At 48.2% G+C, this 11,067-nt stretch overlaps 1 protein-coding gene across 1 annotated transcript; it reads right to left on the minus strand.

The window, feature by feature from the left end:
- Positions 1–1,934: 1,934 nt before the first annotated feature.
- On the minus strand, positions 1,935–10,798 carry LOC125425387 (the record flags this gene model as incomplete). Its single annotated transcript, XM_048483000.1, has 5 exons — positions 10,301–10,798; positions 7,934–8,074; positions 5,789–5,851; positions 4,031–4,121; positions 1,935–2,074 (listed from the first exon to the last, which is right to left on the minus strand). Coding segments are annotated over exons 1-5 (835 nt in total), but the record flags the coding sequence as incomplete, so codon positions are not given.
- Between the last annotated feature and the right edge of the window lie 269 nt (positions 10,799–11,067).

Raw genomic sequence — 11,067 nt, forward strand, 5'->3', positions numbered from 1 at the left:
GGGACTGTGGCAAGGACGCAGCCGCTGCGCCAGTCCTTGGGCGGGAAACGAATGCACGCAGGCGCAGGCTGCCACGCACGCCGGTGCACCTCCTGCTAGACTGCTTCAAGTTCTGCGCGCTACTGCTGAGAGGAGGGGCGTAACTAAGGCAAAAATCACGTGGCAAAATCACCAATGAGTAACCCCCTCTCGGCACACACAAATAATTAGTAACCTACTCTCGGGAACCTGTGAGAACCTGCTGGATCCCACCTCTGGTTATCATCTCTGGCAGGACTGGCACAAATCTCCAACTCAGTATTTAGTAGAGTTGCTGACTTCCGCTTGAGCCTGGAGATCTGTGCTATATTACAGGGAGGTGGATGTGAAACTCTTCGGCGACAGCAGCCTGTATGGAATTTCCTGTCCGCTCCTAGAACAATACCTTGAAGTAGGTATCCCTGCAGGACCCCTCTCTCAAAAAACAACAGAGACGGGAGACAATAGATGAAAGGCTTCGAGGAAATTCTAGAAGCTCAAGATGCATCCCGTCGAAAATAACGCTTGTTTGTGGATTCAAAAGGAAACAGGGCGTTTTGAAGCAATGTTTGAACCGTTTGCTGGAAGGGGATATAAACTGGCAAAGGATAGACTCTTGCTCCAGCTTCCCCAAGTTTTGCCGTATCTATTGGCCTAGTCCTATGAGCAGAGGTGGGATCCAGCAGGTTCTCACCAGTTCCCGAGAGTGGGTTACTAATTATTTGTGTGTGCCAAGAGGTTTTCACTAATTGGCCCTGTTTTTCCTGCTAGGAAATTCCATTAGGTCCAAAAATCATGAAGTCCTGTTGTTTCCTATGTGGCTGGTTAGCTAAGGTAGAAAACGGGATAATTCTCCCTGTTGGGCTGTTTTAAAAACATGTTTTAGAAATAGGTGTAATGGGTTCCTTGTTCAAGGAAAGTCTCCTTCTTTTGATTTCTAGAAACAAAATGAAGTATTTGAAATTATTAAGTATTTGACAGGTGCAGTCAATTAGAGGAGAAGTAGTTGTTTCTGCTGGCAGTGGGACGGAGTAGGGACTTGCTATACTGAATTTAAATTATGGACATGAGATACCAGCCGGAAATTTTCAGGGAACTTTTTTTTTACAGTAGCAGTTTTTTACAGTAACAGAGAAATTACAATGCCCCTTCCCTCGAATGCAAGTCTGGCCATCACTGGCCAAAGCCCCTCACAAAGCCCCAATTCGCCACGCCTCACTGTTTGAATCCTTCACCACAGTGGGAACCTGTTACTAAAATTTTTGGATCCCACCACTGGTTGGCGCCTTTCTGTGCACAGGTAAACTGCAAGTATAAAGGCAGAAAGTTGAAGACGCCATTAAAGGACTTGGCAAGTTACAGATCCACATTTCCAAAGCTGAATTCTCCTCCTAGGGAGTCTGGCGCCACAGGACTCAAGTAAAATCCCAAACTACTCATAAACCAGCCTCCTGCCCCATACAGGAACTCCTCCTTCTGCAATTCACAGCAAACACTTTTCCCATGTTAACCTGAGGTGGGACAGCCCCTTCCTGAGGACTACTGGTCCTTACTTGGGAGGGGCCAGCAAGACGCAAGCAACATCCCAGCTGTGTTGAGGGAATCCCTGCGACTGCTGGGCACTTAGCGGACACAAAAGTCTTACATCTACCAAAGTAGCAAACATGATGGACCGCGGGTCGGATTGCTTGTTAGCTTGCTTTCTCATCGCTGGCTATTCGTCTAAAAGAATTGTAGATTTGAAGAGGCTCATGCCCATAGAAGTGGCTTGTGCAGATCCGGAGTTAAAGTGACGTCTCCAAAGCAGTAGGATTTGGGCTACAGTTGTGCTTAGCAGATTGGATAGGCCTCATGGTGTCAAAGAGGGGGGTGACGGTGCCATCTTTTCCATTCAATAAGAATCTCCCCGTGCAAGCCTGAGGCGGGAAGGAGGACGATTGCGGGGTCTGTGTCTTGCGGCTGGTGCAGGGGTGGGCTCCTGCGCGGCCGCGCCTCGAAGCTCACCCCGAGCCTTGTCTCTGGGTAACTCTCCAGACCAGACAGCCTCTTCTTCTTCCTGGCAGGGAAACACCTAAACCTTACCATGCAGTTTGTAGGATTCTTATTTCTTGAGCCCTGCTCCTGGCCATGGGGAGAGCCCACCCTGCTTTCTTACGGTAGCATTGCCTCAAGTTGGCGTGCAGGTAACGGAATTAAAGCGATTTAAAAATGCAATGGAAGATCTGAAAAACAGCAACGTAGGAGTTGTGTACAAATTTTTAAAAAAGATCTTCTACTCTAAGGGGGGAGGGGAGAGAACCAAGACAGACCAACCAACACAGCCCAGAGTAGAAAAGCCGGACAGCTTATTCATTCATTCATTCATTCATTCATTCATTCATTCATTCATTCATTCATTCATTCATTCATTCATTCATTCATTCATTCATTCTCTATCTATCTTCCATCCTCCATCCACCATCCACCATCATCCATCCATCCATCCATCCATCCATCCATCCATCCATCCATCCATCCATCCATCCATCCCCATCTCTCCATCCATCCATCCATCTCCATCCATATCTATCCATCCATCCATCCCCATCCCCATCCATCTCCATCCATCCATCCATCCATCCATCCATCCATCCACCCTTGCCACAGCCCCGCCCAGAAATGCCCCACCCCCGGAATGCTCGGCCACGCCCCCGTCGTGCCCAGCCCAGCCCCATTGGTGCTACGCCACAGTTTGAATCCCACCACCATGGGAACCTGTTACTAAAATTTTTGGATCCCACCACTGCCTTGGGGTCTCTTCCAACTCTACGATTCTATGATTCCAGGCCAACCACCATGCAAAGTATTAAGTGTTACACTAAACCGATTTAAGCCAATTGTATATGGTTGGATCTTTGGGCTGTAAGACAAAAGGCAGGTGAGCCTGACCAGTGATCTCATACATAAATGGGAAACAGTTTGTGGACACGCACAGGGCTTTGGCTATGGCTTTTGTTAGTGAGAGACAGACTAGAATCTGGGAGACTCCAGGTTTGAATCCCCAGTCTGCTCTGGAAGCTGACCAGGTGGCAAACCCTCAGCCTAAATCTACATAGAAATATAGAGCTCAAAGGGACCTCAAGGGTCATCTAGCCCAACCCCTATCTGATGGCCATCTAGCCTCTGCTCAGAAACCTCCAAAGGAGACCCACCACCTGCCAATGAAGCCTGTTCCACTGAGGAACCAATCCAGCTTCCCCAAGTTCTTCCTGATATTTTGCCAACTTCACGGGGTGGTTGTGAGCATAAACTGGAGGAGAGGAGAGTGAGGTAAGCCACTCTGGGTGACTGCTGGGGAGAAAAGTGGGGTATAAATGACATAAACCAATCATGTGTTCAGGGTCCCCCAACACCGGAAACCTGAACACCTTAATATTGAACTCAGTGGTATCTAACAGCAATAGTGGTATGGTGGTTGTGTCCTTGTGCACAAAAGCCATGGAAAGAAATACTTACTTGAGTCAGCAAAATTATACATTCAGAGCAAAATTATAATTCAGAGCTGAGTTTGGACTGGACAGGATTAAATTTAAAATTTTGAAATAGCCTAAACGTCTATGCTTTCTGTTGACAGAGCAAAACAAACTGTAGTGTAGTAACTGAAAACAAAACCAGTCTTGAATGCAAATATCTTAAATATACTTCAGGGAGAATCCAACAATTAAAATTAAACTGGGGAAAAAACCCTATGCCCTCAATGCACAAATTCTTTAAAACACGGGGTCTCTGAAATGATGTAAATCATTCTGGAAATATATTTTTGAAATGCATATCAACATTCTGTAAGCTGGCTTATTTTCTAAGCAATTAAATTCTCTAACGATAACTGTGCCAGATATATTTTGTTGTGTTATAGGGAATGTGTAAACATGCACCTAGTGAAAAAAATGTGTTTCTACTATTTTCTATGTTCTAATAAACTTGAATTTTTAAAAAGTAGACATCTTGCAACGAATCCCGAGCAGACGCTTACTTGTTGTAGTGGATGTTGAGGGCCAGAATGATCATCCCCAGGATAAAGGCCAGAGGGCTCAAGACCAGCATCACCGTCTTCCAGTTGGTACCTGGGACAGGATTGGATGACTCGTCAGCATGGGGGGGTGGGGTGGCTCAGTTGTAGAGAATCCACATAGTAGAATCATAGAGTTGGAAGAGACCACAAAGGCCATCAAGTCCAACCCCCTGCAATGCAGGAACACACAATCATAGAATCAGAGAGTTGGAGGAGACCCCAAGGGCCATCCAGTCCAACCCCCTACAAATGTGTGGCATAGGAACACAGGCAATCATAGAATCATAGAGCTGGAAGAGATCTCGTAGTGCCATCTGTCTTGAAACCCCTAAATGGGTGAACACATAATCATAGAGAGTTGGAGGAGACCCCAAGGGCCATCCAGTCCAACCCCCTGCAATGCAGGAACACATAATCATAGAATCATAGAATTGGAGGAGACCCCAAAGGCCATCAAGTCCAACCCCCTGCAATGCAGGAACACATAATCATAGAATCATAGAATTGGAGGAGACCCCAAGAGCCATCAAGTCCAACCCCCTACAATGCAGGAACACATAATCATAGAATCATAGAATTGGAGGAGACCCCAAAGGCCATCAAGTCCAACCCCCTACAATGCAGGAACACATAATCATAGAATCATAGAGTTGGAAGAGACCCCCAAGGGCCATCAAGTCCAACCCCCTGCAATGCAGAAACACACAGTCAAAGTGCTCCTGACAAATGGCCAGTCAGCCTCTGTTTCAAAACCTCCAAAGAAGGAGAATCCACCACACTCCGAGGTAGTGCGTTCCACTGTCAAACAGCCCTGACAGTCAGGATGTTCTTCCTAATGTTTAGGTGGAATCACTTTTCCTTCACCTTGAATCAATTTCTCCTGGTCCTAGTCTCTGGAGCTGCAGAGAACAAGCTTTCACCCTCTTCGACATGGCATCCCTTCAAATATCTAAACATGGCTATCATGTCACCTCTTAACCTTTTCTTCACCAAGCTAAACATATCCAGCTCCCTAAGTTTCTCCTCGTAGGTCCTGGATTCCAGACCTTTGACCATTTTGGTTGACCTGTTCCAGTTTGTCAATGTGCTTCTTGAATTGTGGTGCCCAGAACTGCGCATAATATTCCAGGTGAGATCTGACCAATGCAGAATAGAGAGGTACAATTATATCCCTTGATCTTGACACTATACTCCTATTGACACAGCCCAGAATCACATTGGCCTTGTTGGCTGCCACATTACACATGACCACTGGCTGATCAAGGTCGGTACATCTGCTCTGATTGGTAGCTGCTCTCCAAAGATGAATGTAGGAAGGGGCCATTCACATCTGGAGCAAAACTGCATTTTTTAAAAAATGGAGTTGCTAGGATTGAACCTGGAACCTTTGGCATGTGACGTGAACGCTCTTCTGCTGAGCCGCAGCCCCTCCCAAAGGGGTCAGGGGCAGGGTTCCAGAGGCGTATCTAGGGAAAATGTAGCCCAGTGCAAAATCTGAGTTTTCCATCGCCACCCCCACCCCCACCCCCACCCCCACCCTGTTATGGGCAGCCGCCCTCCACCACCACAACCAAACAACATGGGGGGGATTTTCTGCCCCCCCCCCGACTAAATGGCTGCAGCCCGGGGACATTTGACCCCATATATCCCCCTGGGCAGTGCGCCCCTGCTTACATCCTTTCCTACTGGCACCCATTTCCGTTCCAGCCACCATCTTACCTGGAGACCGGGCTCCTGCAAGCTTCTTTTGATTGCCAGCCTGCTTCCCAGGAGGATGCTTTTCTGGTGGGGAAGGAAACCAGGAAAATGAGACCAAAACAGACTGCAGAGAGGGACGCGTTGCTGCTGACGACATTCTTTCCTAGAAAACTTGCACCCCCTTGCCAGGTTTTTAAGGTTCAGTGTATTGTCACATGCTTTCATGGCCAGCATCGATTGGCTGCTGTGGGGTTTCCGGGCTGTGTCTGGTAGCTTTTGCTCCTAACGTTTCGCCCGCATCTGTGGCAGGCATAGCATGTGACGTCAGCCACAGATGGGAGCAAAAATTACAAGACTGTGGCCACACAAGCTAGAAAACCCGCAACAGCCAGTTTTCAAGAATCCTTCCTGGCAACTTGGGATTTGGGCCAAATAGTCACAGAGGTCTGCCGCTTCACACCAAAGGTTGCTCATATGAGACTGTATGGTGTAGTGGCTAGAGCAGGGGTAGGGAACCTGTGGCTCGAGAGCCGCATGTGGCTCTTCTGCCCTTGCACTGCGGCTCCACGAGCCAAGCCACTGGCCCCATCCTTGCCCGCCCTGCAGGCAGCAGGGTGGGTGCACCAATTGCCCGCGGCCGGCTGGGCCACGCTGCGGGCTTCCCCTCTCGCCTGTCCCGTTGGAGCGGGGCGGGCGCTTTCCTGGCAGCCGGTGAGGCCGAGCCGCTGGCCCCATCCTTGTCCGCCCTGCAGGCAGCAGGGCAGACACATCCATGCGCTTCTCAGAATGAGCGGAGTAAAAGGTAAAAAAACCCAATATATACAGTGTTATCTTTATTTTAAATGTCAAAAATTATTTGCGGCTCCAAGTGTTTTCTTTTCCCATGGAAAACGGGTCCAAATGGCTCTTTGAGTGTTAAAGGTTCCCTATCCCTGGGCTAGAGCGTCACCCTAGGATCTCAGACAGCCAGTTTCAAATCTCCACTCTGCCATACAGGTTCACTGGATGACCTTAGCCCAATCACATACTCCTGGTCTAACCTACCTACCTTACAGGGTTGTTGTGAGAATAAAACAGAACAATGCAAGCTGCTTTGGAGAAGAGTGAGGTATAAATGAAGTAAGGGTGACATGTTAGCTTGCTATGAGAGTGGTTTCTTTTAAATGGAAGAGCATTCAATCGTGAGAGAAGATGAAGAAGAAGAAGAAGAGGAGGAGGAGGAGGAGGAGGAGGAGTTTGGATTTATACCCCGCTTTTCTCAACCACAAGGGGTCTCAAAGTGGCTTACAATTGCCTTCCCTTCCTCTCCCACAACAGACACCTTGGGAGGCAGGTGGGGCCAAGAGAGTTCTGAGAGATCTATGACTAACCCAAGGTCACCCAGCAGGCTTCATGTGGAGGAGCAGGGAAACAAAACTGGTTCTCCAGATTAGAGCCCACCAGTCTTAGCCATGAAATGGGGGTAAGAATCATCTAGGAAGGGCCTGGAGATCTCTCAGAATTACAGCCGTACTCTCGATTACAGAGATTGGTTCCCCTGGAGAAAATGGCCGCTTTGAAGGATAAACTCTATGGCATTCTCCCCTGCCTCATGAGCCAGCGTGGCCCAGTGGTTAAGAGCAGGTGCACTCTAATCTGGAGGACCAGGTTTGATTCCCTGCTCTGCCACTTGAGCTGTGGAGGCTTCTCTGGTGAATCAGATTAGTTTGTGCAGTCCAACACATGCCAGCTGGGCTAGTCACAGTTTTTCAGAGCTCTCTCATCCCTACCCACCTCACAGGGTGTTTGTTGTGGAAGGGAGGGAGAGAAAGGAGTTTGTAAGCCCCCTTGAGTCTCTCTACCGGAGAGAAAGGGGGACATAAATCCAACTCTACTTCTTCTTTCCCCTCCCAAACAATGCCCTTCCCAGACTTCACCCTGAAAATCTCCAGGAATTTCCCAGCCTGTAGTTGGCAACTCAACACTCACCCTACCTACACGTTACTGATAACAGATTTGGTGAAAAACTGCTGTTACTGATTTGTGTTCCTGCTGTTACTGAACTGCTGTTACTGTTTGTGTTTTGACCAACCATAGAATTGTGACTGAAGGGGAAATGTGCAGATCTCCATGCCCGCCAAAGGTACGGAAATATCATCCTGTGACCTCTGTGTTTGTAAAGCTCACCCTCTTCCGGTTCCAAGTTCATTTCTTCTTTGCTCGGGAGAGCGCTGGTGATGTTATGCTCCGTTTCCCAAGGCTGGGTGGCTGAAGTTGTGGCTGTGGGGGTCTCTGGAGAAGTGATAGTTTTACCTGGAATAGTTTTACCTGGGAAAAATACAACCGGAGAAAGTTATGGTCATTTCATCTTCATAGGATCAACAGCGCAGTTTGAGTATCCTTCCTGTGAGGAAAGGCTGAAGATCATGGGACTTTTCAGCTCAGAAAAGACCATTAAGGCCCCTTCCCCACATGCAAAATAATGCACTTTCAATCCACTTTGCAGCTGTGCGGAAGAGCAAAATCCACTTGCAAACTGTTGTGAAAGTGGATTGGAAGTGCATTATTCTGCCTGTACGGAAGAGGTCTCAGAGGGGGACATAAGAGATTTATGAAATTGTGCATGGGAGGACATGAAAGGTGCCCACCAACTCAAAATTTTGGGTACCCCTGGTCTGCATCCTCTCAGAAAAGGTCACTGGTCTCCAAAAGGTAGCTGAAGAAGAAGAAGAAGAAGAAGAAGAAGAAGAAGAAGAAGAAGAAGAAGAAGAAGAAGAAGAAGAAGAAGAAGAAGAAGAAGAAGAAGAAGAAGAAGAAGAAGAAGAAGAAGAAGAAGAAGAAGAAGAAGAAGAAGAAGAAGAAGAGGAGGAGGAAGAGGAAGAGGACGAAGAAGAAGACGAAGAAGAGGATGAAGAAGAGGAAGAGGAAGAGGAAGAGGAAGAGGAAGAAGAGGAAGAAGAAGAAGAGGAAGAAGAGGAGGAGAAGGAGGAGGAGTTTGGATTTATATCCCCCCTTTCTCTCCTGCAGGAGATTCAAAGGGGCTTACAATCTCCTTGCCCTTCCCCCCTCACAACAAACACCCTGTGAAGTGGGTGGGGCTGAGAGAGCTCCGAGAAGCTGTGACTCGCCCAAGGTCACCCAGCTGGCGTGTGTGGGAGTGTACAAGCTAATACAGGCTAATCTCCCTCCCCAGGCAATACCCACCCAATCCCCATGAATTTCCCAATCCCGATTGGGCAACCCTACAGAAGAAGCTCAGAAAAGATCCTTGAGAAATGGACTGGTGCAAGAAAGATAGATGAATATACATAATTCCGATTTCAGTATATATGTATCTGTATAACTTTAATTTCAGATATACCCATTAGAAGCCTCAAAGAACTGTTGGAAGTGTGATTGAACATACTGACATACTGAGGAAGACGCACGAAAAACGTTCTATACGTGCAAGACGTTTTTATGTAGAACCTACAGCAGTGATGGCGAACCTTTTTGAGACCGAGTGCCCAAACTGCAACCCAAAACCCACTTATTTATCGCAAAGGGCCAATACGGCAATTTAACCTGAATACTGAGGTTTTAGTTTGAAAAACCAGTTGGCTCCGAGGCATGCGTTACTCGTAAGTAAGCTTGGTGGTAGTTGGTGGCTTTGCTTTGAAGCAACCGTGCATCTCTTCCAACAGGTGAATCACGACCCTCGGAGGGTTTACTCAGAAGCAAGCCCCATTGCCAGCAACCGAGCTTACTCCCAGGTAAAGGATTGCGCTTTTGTTCTTTGCATGAAAATCAGTGGGGTTTCCCCAAACACTGCTTCCCCAAAACTTGGTCTTAGGTTTAATGCTAATAATTGACCCCAGCGGCCCAGACCAGTCTATATGTGGGGGGGGGAGGGGAGGCACTCTGCGCGTGCCCACAGAGAGGGCTCTGAGTGCCACCTCTGGCACCCGTGCCATAGGTTCGCCACCACTGACCTACAGAATTGGAATATGGACTATATGGAACTGAAGCTTTGTTTCTGAAAAAAAGAAAAAAAAGAATTGAATGGACTAAGTGATTATTTATGTTTAGTTATAAGAGTTGGAAGACTTATGCTGTATCTTTAAGAACTTTGTCAGAGAAATAAGGAAATGTAAATACAAATAGAAGTGTTAAGTCGATTAATTATATGGAAGATCAATATATAAGATTGGACACAGCCAGAGTGCAACGTGTGTATTTTTGAGTTTATTTAGGCTGTGGAGGCTTATCTGGGGAATTCAGATTAGCCTGTGCACTCCCACACATGCCAGCTGGGTGACCTTGGGCTAGTCACAGCTTCTCGGAGCTCTCTCAGCCCCACCTACCTCACAGGGTGTTTGTTGTGAGGGGGGAAGGGCAAGGAGATTGTAAGCCCCTTTGAGTCTCCTGCAGGAGAGAAAGGGGGGATATAAATCCAAACTCTTCTTCTTCTTCTAACGTTGACATTGCACTCTTAAAGATAGTGGTGATAACCGTACAGAAGAGACATGCAAGCCAGCCCCGTGCGGTTCCTGCATGTGTTCTGGGCTCTCTTACTCTGTGGCATCCACTCCCAGGGGACGACGGTCTGCTCTGTCGGGTAGCCCAGCCTCCGAGTGGCCTCCGAGTCCGCGGTGCAGATGATCTCATCCAGCCAGGTCTTCCACCGGCTGAACTTGTCCTTCTCCCTGGAGAGGAAGGCCTTCTGCCCTCCTTGCTTCACGCTGAGGTGCAAACCCAGACCCTGCAAAGTCAGGTGTCCCTTCTTGCTGCACACCCAGGCTTGGTGCCCGCGACCCCCACACGGCTCTAGCTGAGCGGCTGCAAACTCTCGAGGCTTGTGAACGGCCAAACACTGGCTGGTTTTGAGGCTGACGATGGCTCGGGAGGCAACGTCCCAGCCCCACTGGAACTGCGGGGCGTGCGGTTTGCACTCGGACAGGCCGATCTTTTCCATTTCGAGGGGAGAGGCGTGGAGACACTGACCCAGGCGGATGTTCTTGATGAGGAAGCCTTCCCCGCCACACACTGCAGGGGAGAAAAAGCAGTGTATTTATTTGTCACAATGGTGAATGTCTTGTCGAAGCCTTTCACGACTGAAATAAATTAGCTGTTGTGGCTTTTTCAGGCTGTGTGACCGTGGCCTGGTAGTTGTTGCTCCTAGAGGCCACACCTCACTGTGACATGCCTCTGAAGATACCAACAAAAGAAATGCGTTGCAACCACCGCCTTTCAGTGCTCAGTCTAGTGCCGCGGTGGCGAACCTTTGGCACTCCAGATGTTATGGACTACAATTCCCATCAGCCCTGGAGCGCCAAAGGTTC

This window comes from Sphaerodactylus townsendi, unplaced genomic scaffold (genome assembly GCF_021028975.2).
Source record: "Sphaerodactylus townsendi isolate TG3544 unplaced genomic scaffold, MPM_Stown_v2.3 scaffold_371, whole genome shotgun sequence".
NCBI lineage: Eukaryota > Metazoa > Chordata > Lepidosauria > Squamata > Sphaerodactylidae > Sphaerodactylus > Sphaerodactylus townsendi.